Source organism: Elephas maximus, chromosome 14 (genome assembly GCF_024166365.1).
Source record: "Elephas maximus indicus isolate mEleMax1 chromosome 14, mEleMax1 primary haplotype, whole genome shotgun sequence".
Classification (NCBI taxonomy): domain Eukaryota; kingdom Metazoa; phylum Chordata; class Mammalia; order Proboscidea; family Elephantidae; genus Elephas; species Elephas maximus.
Window position 1 is genome coordinate 33,815,902 of NC_064832.1, and position 15,246 is coordinate 33,831,147.

At 36.1% G+C, this 15,246-nt stretch overlaps 1 protein-coding gene across 8 annotated transcripts in view; it reads left to right on the forward strand.

Moving 5' to 3' along the window:
* The window catches only part of ZC3H13 (zinc finger CCCH-type containing 13), a 246,050-nt gene that overhangs the window by 125,522 nt on the left and 105,282 nt on the right, over positions 1-15,246 (forward strand). For 5 of the 8 annotated variants that reach the window (XM_049853394.1, XM_049853397.1, XM_049853396.1 and 2 more), the window contains exons 2-4: positions 771-896; positions 1,219-1,328; positions 3,247-3,358. In XM_049853394.1, the coding sequence (XP_049709351.1) occupies positions 780-896; positions 1,219-1,328; positions 3,247-3,358 (339 nt within the window). In that variant the 5' untranslated portion in view covers positions 771-779. The remainder of the gene's footprint in view (positions 1-770; positions 897-1,218; positions 1,329-3,246; positions 3,359-15,246) is intronic. The other 3 variants (XM_049853395.1, XM_049853398.1, XM_049853399.1) reach the window with 1 other exon arrangement.

Below are 15,246 nucleotides of genomic sequence, written 5' to 3' on the forward strand. Positions count from 1 at the left end.
GATTTTTTTCCTATTACTGGAAAATAAACACCTTGATTAAATTGCATTTCTTTGTGACCTCTGTAAGACAAAGAAAATGTTTAAATAGCACTCATTTTCTCCCAAGCTGATTTTTCAGTTATCAATGTTGTCACTTAAATTGCGTAAGTCATCATTTCGGCCATCAGTAAAATTCCCACCTGATTTCATTTTCCCATTTTCTTTGACATAGCATTCTTTTCTAGTTAACTGGTTAATGGAGATTGATAGGCTAACTTTTACTTAAGAATAGAGTTAATAAATTTTGAAAGACTTTTATAAACAACTTCCAAACATCTTATAGTATATTGTCTGAGGTTGAATGTAGAATGAAAACTTCATAAGTGGAATCTTGTTCACCCTGCAGATTTCAAAGTTGTTATAGGTGCACTTATAAAACATGTCATAAAATATCCTTCTGTTTATCTGTGACATCTCCTATGTCCTTTTTTCTCGAGGAAAATACTTTGTAACTTTATGGTATAATAATTTTATTTACTTGTAAGTTATGGGGAAGCCCTGGTGGCATAGTGGTTAGGTATTACAGCTGCTAAGCAAAAAGTCAGCAGTTTGAATCCGCCAGGTGCTCCTCGGAAACTCCATGGGGCAGTTCTACCCTGTCGTGTAGGGTCGCTATGAGTCAGAATTGACTCCACGGCAACGTTTTTTTTTTTTTTTTTTGGTAAATTAAGGGCTTAGTTATTCAAAACTGAATAATTTTACTTATTTGTCTCTCTCTGTTTTGGTTAAAGTAGTCCAAAATGTCAAAAATTAGAAGGAAGGTCACAGTGGAAAATACCAAGACCATATCTGATAGCACATCCCGAAGACCCAGTGTATTTGAAAGGCTTGGACCCAGCACCGGCAGTACAGCAGAGGTGAGTTGTCACTAGTGCAGCCCCAGGAGTACTCTTGGAGTATGATCATGAAAATACTGATTTGGATCATAAAAGTGAATTAAAAAAAAAAAAGTGAATAAGTTGCTTTATTGTAGGGTTATTGATCAGAAAATTAAAAAAGTTTTGTAAAAAGGAGTGAAAGGGTTTATGGGGTTTTCACATTTCCTTCGGTTGTTTTATTTGTAATGTATTTCAGGTTAACTGGAAGTTTTATAGCATTTGTTTTAATTTTGTCCCATTAGCATTTTTTTTTTTTTTTAAAGAAATAAAAATGAAATTTAAAAAGTAATGTCTTTCTTAGACACAGTGTCGTAATTGGCTGAAGACTGGCAACTGCCTCTATGGAAACACGTGCAGATTCGTACATGGTCCTTCACCCCGTGGTAAAGGCTACAGCAGCAATTATAGAAGGTAATCGTGAACTTTGAATTGTTTACATACTGTTAGAAGATCACTTTTGTAATTTATCTAAAATCAGAAATACAGCCATATATTTGATCAGATTTTCTACTTTGAAGAGAATCTTATCAATAGAGATTGACAAGATCTTTTTAGTTATTAATTTCACAGTTGATAAAATATTTGCTTTAAAACCAAGTTATTTAGCCAGTATTTACTTGTTTTGACAACAGGTCTTTTTAGAGAATGTGTATAGGTTATCGACTTGGCGGCACTGGGTTTTTGGGTATATAGGTTGCTTTTTATAATAATGTTATAAAAGTTAATGCTTAAGACAGCAGAATTCCATGCTGTCTGCGATATCATTTTACGGGAATTTATTTTTATTGAGGAGAGACTGTTTTGAAGACCTAATATGTTAACATTTAAATACATTATGATTTTAGCTTTTTAAGATGTTCTAGATGTCTTCGCTTGTTCTCCTACGAATTTTGTGGTTTTAATTTGCACCCTTGGGTCTTCAATACGTTTTGAATTTGTTTTTGTATATGGTGTGAGGCATGGATCCTGTTTCATTTTTCTATATGTGGAAATCTAATTTTCCCAGCACCATTTATTAACAAGGCCCATCTTTCCCCATCAGATGGACTTAGCACCCTTGTCAAAAGTCAGTTGACCATAAATGTGTAGGCTTATCTCTGGACTTTCAGTTCTATTCCATTGGTCTATGTATCTGTTGTTATAACACTTCCAGGCTGTTTTGATTACTATGGCTGTATAGTATGTTTTGAAATCAGGAAGCGTGAGTCTTTCTGCTTTGTTCTCTTTCAACATTGCTTTGGCTATTCTGGGCCTCTTGCCATTTCCATATCAAGTTGAGGATTCGTTTTTCTCTAGGAGTATTTTTTAACAGACATTTTATTTTTCATCTGTCCTTCATTTTTTATTTTCAGTTTTCTACTTACATGAAAATAAACTAATTGACTAGCTGTATACTATGTAATTCCCAGTATAGATTAAGAAGGCTTACCTTTGTTACTTATAGGGACCCTGTAGGACAGAGTAGAACTACCCCAAGGGTTTCCAAGGCTGCAGTCTTTACAGATGCAGACGGCCACACCTTTCTCCTGCAGAGTTTCTGGTGGGTTCAGACCGCTGACCTTGCAGTTAGCAGCCAAGCTCTTAACCACTGCACTAGCATGATTCCTTGTAATAATGATACGAAAATAAACTAATTGAACAGTCATGTCCTATATAATTCCCAGTATAAATTATGAAGCCTTACCATTGTTGAATACAAATGTGTGTTTTTCCTTCAATTTAACAAATTCCACAGAAGAATATAAAATAATTGTTCTAAAATCTTGCTTTGAACCCTTAAACTGTTTTTTATTCTGAAATAATTTCAAATTTAAGAAAAGTTTTGACTACTACAGAAACTCCTGTATTTGCTTTGATCCTTAAGATGCATGAGATATTTTTTCAGTTGTTAATGTGTCCAGCCACGTACACGTGTAGATTATAATGCTGTTGGAATTTTCAGATTCAAGCTTGATGTATCTTCCTACGTTTTACTTTCAAATATAACTAATATATCTAGCGATTAATAGGAAAATATGCCAGGCTGTTAATTACAAATACCTTTTTCTCAATTCACATGTAATTTCTTATTCATTTCACTGGCACCTGCTACCCCGTAGAATATTAAATGTATACATTTTGATCGATGTGAGGAGAAAACTTACAAGTATTATTTATGTTTCTTATATATTAATATTTAAGCTGAAATAAATTATTTTCCTGAATTTTAAGAGCCATGAACAGTTCCATAAACTATATTGAGGTTTATGAGGTTGTTTCTATAAATATTTTTCTATAAAATGTTACATAAATGTAGATTTTAGTTTTGTTTTTGTTTTTTGGCTCAAAGGTCACCAGAAAGACCTACAGGGGATCTTAGAGAAAGAATGAAGAACAAGCGCCAAGATGTGGACGCTGAGTCCCAGAAGCGAAATACAGAGGAATCATCCTCACCTGTTAGGGTAGGAGGATATTTTCTCACAGTTAAATTTCAGTAGTGCTTTATTGTGTATGTTATATTTTAAAAATTATTTGGTATGCTGAATGTATGGTAAATGTGCAGTGTGGCATTGTAATCTATATGGTTAATGTAACTTAGGGGAAAAAAGTCTTCTGGAAAAACTCGTAATTCTCTTGATGTTTCTGCTGTTTGTGGTAGTTAAGATAAAAGGATTGGTTTGCAGAGCTCAGGCTGAACTTCATAGGGTTTCTGTGCCTTGATGGGGATCATGCGAAACTCAGTGTATTCTTAAATTTTCAAAATTCAGCCAAACATCATATCCTTCCTGCTTCCAAGAAAGATTTGAGGTGGCTTACAGTTGAACACTTACTTATAGACTAAAACAAGGAAAGCAGGTCACAGTGGTGACAAAGACTAAGGTAGAAAACTTAGGTTAAAATAAAAACGTGACACAAAATTTTGGTGTGAATCTCTTGACAAGTCAGAGGAGAAAATTTATAACATAGTTCATTGAATAAAAGAAAACACATGTTTGTGAGAAATGGCTATCTTTCCTAGAATTAAGATTTTTCAGGAAATTTTTCTAGAATCTATACCTAGGAGTGGAATTGCTTCCTCATAGAGTAATTCTCTTTGTAGTCTTTTTAAGAAAGTACCATACCATTTTCCGTAGTGGTTGTAGCATTTTACAGTCCCACCAGCAATGGATAAGGGTTTCAGTCTCCCAAACCCTTGTCAACATTTGTAGTTACTGTTTTGTTGTTGTTGTTGTTGTTGTTGTTAAATCAGTGCTTTTTTAGCTGGGGTAAGATGGTATCTCTTTGTAGTCTCGATTTGCATCTCTATAAAGGCTAATGATCATGAACATCTTTTCCTATGTTTGCTGGCTGCTTGGATATCCTCTTTGTTGAAGGTTCTGTTCATGTCCTTTGCCCATTTCATGATTGGGTTGTTTGTCTTTCTGTTGTTGAATTTTTACAGTTTGTATACATTTTAGAGATTAGGCTCTTACCGGACAAATTATTTTTCAAGATTTTTCCCCTAGTTTGTAGGTCATCTGTTTACTATTTTCATATCTTGATGAGCATAAGTTTTTAGTTGTTACACAGTCCTATTTATCTGTTTTGTCTTCTCCTATTTGTGTATTTGTTGTAATGGTTATTGTATTTTTACAAAAGATTAGGTCCCATAGTTTTCCTCCTATGTTGCCTTCCAGGAATTTTACAGTTTTAGGTTTAACATGTAGGCTTTTGATTCATTTGCAGTTAGTTTTTGTGTATGGTGTGAAGTATGGGTTCTGTTAAATTTTTCTGCAAGTGGTTATCCAGTTTTGTCAGTACCATTTATCAGAGAGACCCTTTCTGCCACACTGAGTGGACTTTGACCCCTTGTATAAAATCGGTTGTCCATGGTTAAAACAAACAGTGAAAAAACCAAACCCATTGCTGTCAAGTCGATTCTGACTCGTTGTGACCCGATAGGACGTCGAGTTTCCAAGGAGTGCCTGATGGATTCTAACTACTGACCTTTTGGTTAGTGGGCGTAACTCTCAACCACTATGCCACCAGGATTTCCATGGCTAGCTGGGTTTATTTCTGGGTTCTTGATTCTTTTCCCTGGTCTGTGTGTGTTGTTGAACCAGTATCAGGGTATTTTGGTTACGGTGGCTGTATAGTGTGTTTTGATATCAGGGAGTGTGAGACCTCCTGCATCATTCTGTTTCTTAAATATTGATTTAGCCATTTGGGATTTCTTTCCTTTCCATGTGAAACTGGTCAGTAGTTTTTCCATTTCAGTAAGCAGTCTTGTTGGGATTTGTATCGGGATGGCATTGAATCTGTAGATCACTTTAGGTAAGATTGACATTTTCACTCTATTAAGTCTTCCAGTCCACAAGCATAAGATGGCTTTCCATTTTTGTCTTTTAGCTTCTTTGCACAGTGTTCTGTAGTTTTCATTGTGTAAGTCTTTTATGTCTCTGGTTAGGTTATTTCCTAGGTATTTTATTGATTTGGTGGCTACTGTAATTGGTATTTTCTTGATTTCTTTATTGGAGTAGTCTTTGTTAGTGTAGAGAAACTCAACTGATTTTTGTGTGTTAATCTTATACCCTACAACATTGCCAGATTCTTCTTTTAGTTTTAGCAGCTTTCTTGTGGAATGTTTAGGGTGTTTTATGTATAGGATCATGTCGTCTGCAAATAGAGATGGTTTTACCTCTTCCTTTTTGCTTTGGATACCTTTTATTTCTCATTCTTGTTTTATTGCTCTGGCTGGGACTTCCGAACAGTGTTGAGTAAGAGTGGTGATAATGGATATCCTTGTCTTGTTCCGCTTCTCAAAAGGGAACACTGTCAGCCTTTCTTTGTTGAGTATAATGTTGGCTATTGGTTTTTCTTATGTGCCCTCAGTTATGTTGAGAAATTTCCCTTCTATTCCTATTTTCCCAAGAGTTCTTATCAGGAAAGGATGTTGAATTTTATTGAATGTCTTTTCTACATCAATTGATACAATCATATGGCTTTTTTCTTCTGACTGTTTATGTGGTGGATTATATTGATTGATTTTCTGATGTTGAACCACCCTTGTAGACCTGGTATGAATCCTACTTGATTTTTTTTTTATATGTTGCTGAAGTCTGTTGCCTAGAACTTGATTGAAAATTTTTGCATCTGTGTTCGTAAGGAAGAAAAAATATTGGTATGTAATTTTCTTTTTTTGTCATATCTTTTCATGATTTAGGTATTAGGGTTATGCTGCCTCATAAAAAGAGTTCGATTGCTTTCCTTCCTCTTCTGTGTATTTGGAGAGATTGTGTAGGGTTGGTGTCAGCTCTTCTCTGAATGTTTGGTAGAATTCTCCGCTATCTCGTCTTGGGCTTTTTTGTTTTATGTTGGCCGTTTTTGATGACACCTTCTCTCTCTTCTTTTGTAATGGGTCTGTTTAAATTTTCTTCCTCTGTTTGTGTTACTTTGGGTAAATACTTTGGGTAGGTAGTATGTTTCTAGGAATTTTTCCATTTCATTTAGGTTTTCAAATTTATTGGAGTATAATTTTTCATAGTGTTCAGTTATGATCTTTTTTATATCTGTTGGATTGGTTGTAATGTCACCGGTTTTATTTCTTAATTTGGTTATTTGCCTCTTCTGGTTTTTTCCTTTTGTCAGTCTAGCCAGTGATTTGTCTATTTTATTGATCCTTTCAAAGAACCAACTTCTGGTTTTGTTAATTCTTTCAGTTGTTTTTCTGTTTTCAGTTTCATTTATTTCTGCCCTGATCTTTATCATTTGTTTCTGGTAGCTTTTGGCTTCTTTTGCTCTTCTTTTTCTGTGTGTTCAAGTTGGATTAAGTTAAGATTTTACATAAAAGATTTTAGACCTTCTTTTTTAATGTAGACAATTATTGCTATAAATTTCCCTCTGAATACTGCTTTTATTAAGTCCCAAAGGTTTTGATATGTTGTGTTTTCATTTTTGTTTGGTTCTAGGAATTTTTTAATTTCAGCTCTGATTTCTTCTATGACCCAGTAGTTTTTTAGTAGTGTATTAATTTAGTTTCCATGTGTTTTTTCTTTTTTCCTTATTTATCCTGTTGTTAATTTCTAGCTTCATACTGTTATGATCAAATAAGATACTTTGTATATTTTAGATCTTCTTTAATTTGTTGAGACTTGTTTTCTGCCCCAGCATATGGTCTATTCTGGAAAATGATCTATGTGTGCTGGAGAAGAATATATATTGTTCTGATGTTAGGTGGAGTGTTCTGTATGTGTCCATTAGGTTCATTATGGTTTTATTTAAGTTCTCAATGTCCTTAGCGATCTTTTTTAGATGTTCTGTCTATAAATGCAATTTGTTTGTTGAAGTCCCTACTATTATTGTGGAATTGTCTATTTCTGCTTTATTATTGGTTGTATTTTTTTTGTGTGATTTGGTGCATTGCCGTTAGGTGCATATATACTTATAATTGTTATGTATTCTTGGTGGATTAACCCTTTTATTTTTATGTAATGTCCTTCTTTATCTCTTGTAATAGATTTTTATTTAAAGTCTGTTTTATCTGATCATTAGTGTGGCACTCCTGCTTTTCTTTTTACTGGGTGCATGGGATATTTTCCTCCATTTATTTTTAGTCTGTCTGTATCCTCACATCTAAGATGTGTTTCTTATAAATAGCAAAAGAATGGATCATGTTTTTTTTTTTCCATTCTGCCACTCTCTGCCTTTTTCATGGGACCATTAACATTTAAGCTTATTACTGAAAACAAAGTGTCTACCTCACACATTTTGCTGTTTGTTTTTTGAGTGATTCCTATCTTCTTTTTTTTTTCTCTGTTTTTATGTGTATTTGGGTGCTTTCTTGTGATGAGCCTTTTTATTATCTTCCTTCTTCTGAATGTTTCGTCTTGGTGATTTCTTATTGTTTACCACATATTTTACTTTATACAACTTACAGTTACAGTGTTTAACATATGAACACAGTTAACATACAGCCTTAACATAATAAATCTATTCCTAATATGCTCTTCTCTCACCTTTTCTGTTGATGTGTCTCCATTAATATCGATATACAGCTTATAGTCAGTAAATTTACTTTGTATTTCTTAATGTTCTTGCCTTTCAATTTGGAGTACTCCTTTGAGTAATACCTGGAAAACTGGTCTGGTAATGGTAAATTCTCAGAGCTTCTGCTTGGGAATGTCTTGGTTTCCCTTCATTTTTGTATGACAGCTTTGCTGGGTAAAGAATTCTTGGTTGGCAGTTGTTTTGGTTCAGTATCTTATGGGTGTTGCTGCATTGTTTCCGATCTCTATAAATCCATGATGGGGAGAAATCCATCCCTACTAATTCTTATCGAAGGCCCTTGATATGTTATATTGCATTTTTCTCTTGCGGTTTTGAGAATTTTCTCCTTGTGTTGATTTTTAAGACTTTTATTAGTTTATGCTGTGGAGTTGATCTTTTTTGTGTCTCTTCTGATTGGGGTTCCTGTAGCTTCCTGTTCAGGTCTGGGAAATTCTCTCTTGAAAAATTTTTTATGTGGCTTTATTGTCATGGTGCTCTGAGATTCTAATGTTAGCTTTCTTAATTGAAGCCCGCATTTCCTTTTGGGTTTGTTTGCTTTTCTTTGTTCTTTTCTCTTGAGACTTGATAAGTTCAGTTATTTTTGTCTTCTGTGTTATTTATTCTGTCTTCTGTCTGTTTGACTATTGAGTGTTCTCTTGCTTTTTCTAATTCAGGTGTTTTATTTTTCTATTCCGTTAGTTCCCTATTTTTTTGTGGGGGCGGGGTGTTTTCAGTTTCTTTGTTAAGGTTCTCATTTTATTCCTCCATTTGTTTCCTGAGCCCCCCTAGTTTGTTTTCCGTGTGCTTTTTGCTTTCAACATTTTTAGCACCATAGTTGGAAAATCGTCAATTCTTCACATTATTCTGGCTTCCATAGGAGAGATTTCTTCGTCTTCATGTTTTGCTTTTGATTGATCCATCTTCTCTTGTAACATAGTGTTTTACTATTGCTGAAGTTGGGCCATCTTATCTTTTTAAAAATTTTTTGCTTCAAATTTTTTTATCTGCTTATTGTGGGTAAGGAACCTTGGTGGTATAGTAGTTAAGGGCTATGGTTGCTAACCAAGAATGTTGGCAGTTCAAATCTACCAGCTGCTTCTTGGAAACCATATGGGGCAGTTCTACTCTGTTCTGTAGGGTCACTATGAGTCAGAATCAACTTGATGGCATTGGGTTTGGGTTTTTTTTTATTATTATGGATAAATTTTCTGATTGGACACCCAGTTGGCACAGTGCCAAGTGCCCAGCTGCCAACCAGAAGCCTGGGCCCACATCCATAAGCCACTACATGGGTGAGTAATGTGGCAGAGTGCCTCCACAGAGACTCACAGCTGTGGGAACCCCACACTCCAGCTTTCCTCAGTTTCACAAACTCATTCCAAGTCAAAATACCCCAGCAGCAGTGAGCTTCGTATCTTTTCCCGAGAGCCATTAGATGGCACTCTTATCCTTAAGTTTTTTTCAGTGCTGGCTGTATGCTGGTTTCTGGAATTCAGTAAACATTTGTGGAAGCGGGGTGTTTAGTTGTTCAGAGACTCTGCTGTAAGCAGTGGGGCTCGACTTTGTTGTGGTGACCATGTGGGTTTCTCTGTCTTTCTCTCACTGGTGCCCATGCACAGACACTTCCATGGTGCCCCACTGTGGGCTGTTTCCTTTGTTCCTGTCAGCCTGAAGTATTCCACTTGGCCTGCTGTCTTTACAGTTTCTTCCGCTCCTAGTGCCTGTCTTTCTGGGGCCTCAGCAAGATTCAACAGCACTCTCACTCAATGCCATGGTCTCTCTTTGCCCCGTCCCAATAGCACAACCCACGAACTCCCTCAGCCAATTTTATGCCACCTTAGAAACAATTGGGTAGAGCTTAGATTAGCTCCTTTTCTGTGTTCTGTGTTTGGGGTGTTAGCCAGCCCCATCCCAAAATGGTTGTGATGAACAAGCCCTTCTGATGTTAGTGGGTAGCATCTCTTGGCCTCTGAGCCTACCCTTTTCTCCCCTCCCCAACTTCTGGACTCACCACAACTCTCCAATACCTTAGCTGCTGTCCAGAGTTCTGAGATTTCAGCCTGTGCTTGTTTCTTAGTGTCCACTCACTTCACCATCTTGTCCTGTCTCCTCTTGACCTTGCCTTTTAATCTGTAAAATTAATGTAATTACCCCAGTATGTCACAAGTTATGATGAGGATCAAGTGAACAAGTACATGTGAAAATTCTTTGGTAAAAATAAAACACAGTGTATATTCAAAATAGGAATAGTAGAAAGTCACCAGGATACAACATTCATTTTGTTGTCATGTCTCCCTAGACTCCTTTTGGCTATGACAGTTTCTCAGACTTCCCTTATTTTTTATGACTTTGACAGTTTTGAGTAGTACTGGTCAGGTATATTGTAAGATACCCCTCTATTGGAATTTTTCTGATGTCTTTCTCATAATTAGACTGGAACTATTGGCTTTTAGGAAGAAGATCTAAGAGGTAAAATGTCATTTTCATCACCATATCCAGATACATACTATCAATATGATTTATGACTTGATGTTAATCTTAATCATTTGAAGTAGTGTTTGTCAGGTTTCTCCACCGCAAACTATTCTTTTTGTCCCTTTTCCATGCTGTACTCTTGGGAAATACATTATGCTCTGTCTCTTGGAGGTGTAGTAGCTACATAATTTATTTGGAATTTCTGCGTGGGAGATTTGCTGCTTCTTATTTATTATTTGTATCTGTATAGGTTAATGCATATTTATCTTACATTTTAGATTATAATACGATACCCTTTTGTTGTTCATACTGTTCCAGCTTTGGTCATTGAGAGCTATTTCAGTTGACTCCTTAGGCCCCTTTAACTGTGCCCCAACACTGTGTTTTTTGTTTTCTTTAGATTTTTTGGCTCGTTTGTTTTGAGAACTTCCTTACTTTAAGGCAAGATGATGCTCCATCAACCCGATACTTATCCATATGCCTTTTTGTAGGCTCCCAACGACCTCTTGTGTGTTGTCACTAGACATAGTATTTGCCTGTTCTAGAATTGCATTTATTTATTTTCCTTAGTATATATGCATTATAATTACATTTGGTGTAATCTGTCATTAGTTGCATTGACAAATATTTGAAAGAATCATTGTGAACTCTAAGGTTTTGTTTTCCTTCACCAGGAAAGTCATTTAAGCATATTATGCATACACAGGCTATGGCTCTTGCCAACTTCAATATGTTACTGTAACAAGCCATGTCTGTCTCTTAGGTTGTATACATTTAAAGTCATGAGCACTTTCTAGGTAGATGTATGAGGTTTCAAAATTTTTAATTCTGATGATATATTTTATAGTATAAATATAAAAGATACCTTATTTGCTTTATAATTTATTTTATTTTTTGTTCAGAATATACACAGTAAAACACACCAATGCAACAATTTCTACATGTACAATTCATTGACGTTGTTCACAATGTTCAAGCTGTACAATCATTCTCACCTTCCTTTTCCAAATTGTTCCTCCCCCATTGTCATAAACTTACTGCCCCCTAAGATTCCTATCTAATTTTTCTAGTTGCTTTCGTCAGTTTGGTCTCATATAGATAGCTCTTAAAAAAGCATAATGCTCTAGGCAGATGTTTTTTACTAGGGAAGCTAAACTATTGTTTGGTTTTAGGAAGACTTCAGGGGATGTTTTTGGTTTAAGGTTTAAAGATTGTCTCAGAGAGCAATAGTTTCAGGCATTCATCCAGCCTCTCTGGCTCTGGGAAATCTGGAGTCCGTGAGAATTTGAGAAATTTCCTTCTGTATTTTCCTCCTTTTGATCAGGATTCTTCTATGGAATCTTCGATCAAAATGTTCAGTAATGGTAGTTGGCACCATTTGGTCTTCTGGTCTACAACAAGAGAGGCAGCTGTTCATGGAGGCCATTAGCCACACATTACATTTCCTCCTCCGGTTCTGACTCCCCTTCTTCCTTTGTTGCTCCAGGTAAATAGACACCAGTTGTTTTGCCTTGGATGGCCGCCTGTAATACAAACAAACTAGAGTTGCTGTACAGTTTTGCTAACACTTGGCAATGGTTGGTCTTTTTAATTTTACCTTTCTAGTGGGAATTGTAGTGGTTTTAATTTGTATTTCCTGATAACCAGTGTTGCTTATTAGCCATTTCTGTATCTTCTGTGATATGTTTGCTTTTATATTTTGCTCATATTTTAGATTTATAGGCGTTCTTAAGTGTTCTGGGTACCACTCCTGTGAAAGATAAATATATAGTAAACATGTTTTCCCAGTGTGTGGCTTGCCTTTTCATTTTCTTCATGGTGTCTTTCCAAAATGTCCCTTTTTTGATGAAGTCCAATTATATCTTGTTGTTTTGACACAACTTCAGTGGTCCTTAATAGTTTATTTCTGTTAAAATGTTCTCTGCTCATTTTGCCCATTGTATGCCTTAAACCTGGAATCAGCCACTTTTTTTCTGAAGTCCTGGTTCCTTTTATTGTGAGATGATGTTTCAGGACCACTATTTGAGCTCTTAAATCCCTGGGAGGTGCAAACGGTTTGTACTCAACTACTAACCTGAAGGTTGGAGGTTTGAACCCGTCCAGTGGCACCATGGAAGAAAGGCCAGGCGATCTGCTTCTGTAAAAACCCCGTGGAGCAGTTTCACTCTGTAGCACGTGGGGTCACCACAAGTTGGAATTCACTGAGTGGTAATGGCTTTGGGTTTTTTTGTTGTTGTTGTTATTTGAGTGCTTATTGTCCCTAGTTTTGTCATCATTTGTAGGGCTTTTCTATGAGCGTACATAGAAGATAATGTCCCGTCTTTTTAAAAACAAACATAAGTTCAAATAATTCAGGGCTTTTAATTCTTTTATTTTATATTTGTATCACTTTTAAGCAGAAAATTTGGGTTCCTGTTGGCATTATTCATTTGCTTTATTTTGCAATACATTTAGGACTTCCAGAATGACAATAAACAGTATTATTACTAATAATATTATTGAGAACAGTTTAAGGTTTCTTTGCAGCTCTTACTCTTTCTGTGAACTCTGTCTCTTATGGGTACATAGCGAAATGACCGTATTTTAAGTCACTTGCTGCAGTGCTCTATATGGTTAAACCACCAAAGTGGTACGTAGTTGGGTTAATTTACTTCATTTTAATTTTAGTGATTGTGTTTTTCTTCTTGACTGAATTTTTTGTTTATGTGTTATGTAAAACACCTATATGGTTTCAAAGTTAAATCTACAAAACATGTCCAAAGTTACGTTCAGAAAATCTAGCTTCCATCCCTTGATCCCTTATCCTGTTCCCTATAGGCAACCATTTTTACTTATTTTTGGATTATCCTGCCACTTTCAAAACACACACACACACATAGGCAAATATGTAAGTGGTATTCCTTCTTTTTCTTGGGAAAAAAATGGCATACTTTATCTACTTTTCTTCACCTAACACTGTATCCAGGAGATCACTCCATGGCAATATACAGAGGTACTTTTTATGCCCTTTTATAGTTGGATAATACTTCATTGTGTGGATATACACTGCAGCATCCAACCAGTCTTCTGTTGGTGGACATTTAGTTTATTTCAGTCTTGCTGCTACAAATAGAGCTGCAGTGAGTAGCTTTGTGTACTTGTTTTTTTTTTTTTTTTTAATAGTGCTTTAGGTGGTTTTTTACAGAGCAAATTAGCTTCCCATTCGATAGCTTGTACATAAAGCGTTCCATGGTATTGGCTGCGTTCCCCACAGCGTGTCAGCACTCTCCCCATTTCTATCCTCGGTTCCCTGTTTTCTTTTGTTCGGATTTTATACCGTTACCTACATTTTTGTCTTTTCTTTTGAGCAAATATTGTCCTTTTGATCTCATATAATTGGTTATTCTAAGAAACATGTTCCTCTTGGCTGTTTTTGTTTATTTTATGGGCTTGTCTTCATCTCACATACTTTGGACATGTTATCAGGAGAGACCAGTCCCTAGAGAAGGACATCATGATTGGTAAAGTGAAATTTGACGAAAAAGAGGAAGACCTTCAATGAGATGGATTGACACAGTGGCTGCAGCAGTGGGCTCAAGCATAAGAATGATTGTGAGGATGGCACAGGACCAGGCAGTGTTTTATTCTGTTGTACATAGAGTCATTATGAATCTGAACCAAGTTGACGGCACCTAACAACTACTACTGTTTGGCTGAAAGGTGGTCTCCAGGAATGGCTTCAGTTCTAGGTCAGAAGGGTGTCTTAGGGCCATAGTCTCAGGGGTTCCTCCAGTCTCTGGCATCCCAGTAAGTCTAGTCACTTTTGTCAGTTTAATCTTTTGTGGTACGTTTTTCTCCTGCTGTATCTGGGACTTTCTGTTGTGATCCCATTCAGAGCGGTCAGTGGTAGTAGCCTGGCATCATCTAGTTCTTCTGGTTTGGGGTCACGTAGGCTGCGATTCATGTGGTCCATTAGTCGTTTAGACTAATTGCTCCCTTAAGTCTTTGGTTTTCTTCGCTCTTCTTTGCCCCAGACAGAAAGAGACCAACAGATACATCTTAGATGGCTGTTCCGAAGCTTTTAAGACCCCAGATGCTACTCAACAAAGTAGGATGCAAAACATTTTCTTTACGAACTGTGTTGGGCCAGTTGATGTACCTGTCCCCCCAGATCTATTGGTACTTTGCCTTCAAGCCCAGGAATTTCGTTCTATGAGGTATTTGGTTATGTATAAGAAGTTTCCATGACTGTGTCCCTTGTGTGCCCTATTGCTTATATTAATATGCATGCAGCACTTGCAATTATGTATGTAGAAATATCCACAATTAAACATATATCTGCAAGTGAGTGTGATCCCTTACACCCTTTCACACTTCTTTAACACCTATCTATGTATTTGTTAGTAAATTACTGTTTGTTAATACTATAGTTGTGTGACTGTCTCTGTTACAGTAATTATCATACTTGTCCTTTATTTTTGTGTTCCTTTCAGCGTCTTCCTTTGCCTTGGTCATGTAGTGATGACTTCCCCCGTATTGTACGTTGTCTGTCCTTTACCAGTATTAAAACGTGTCTTCTATCTAGTTAGTAATTTTTCCTCTCAGAACAGAACCAAAATCAATATTTGGCTAATTAACTAGAATGTCGCGTGAAACTATTTCCTTAAGCTTGCAAACTGAGTAAACAAATCCCATGAGGTACTTGGTTGTACATAGACAGTATCAGCTGCTTTTTGTTTTTTGTGGAAATATGCATATACCACTTTTTGCCGTTTCAACCTTTTTCAGGTTTATAGCTTAGTGATATCAATTACCTTAGTTATATTGTACAGCCGTCACCCCTAATTGATGCCAGATTTCCTTTTACCAT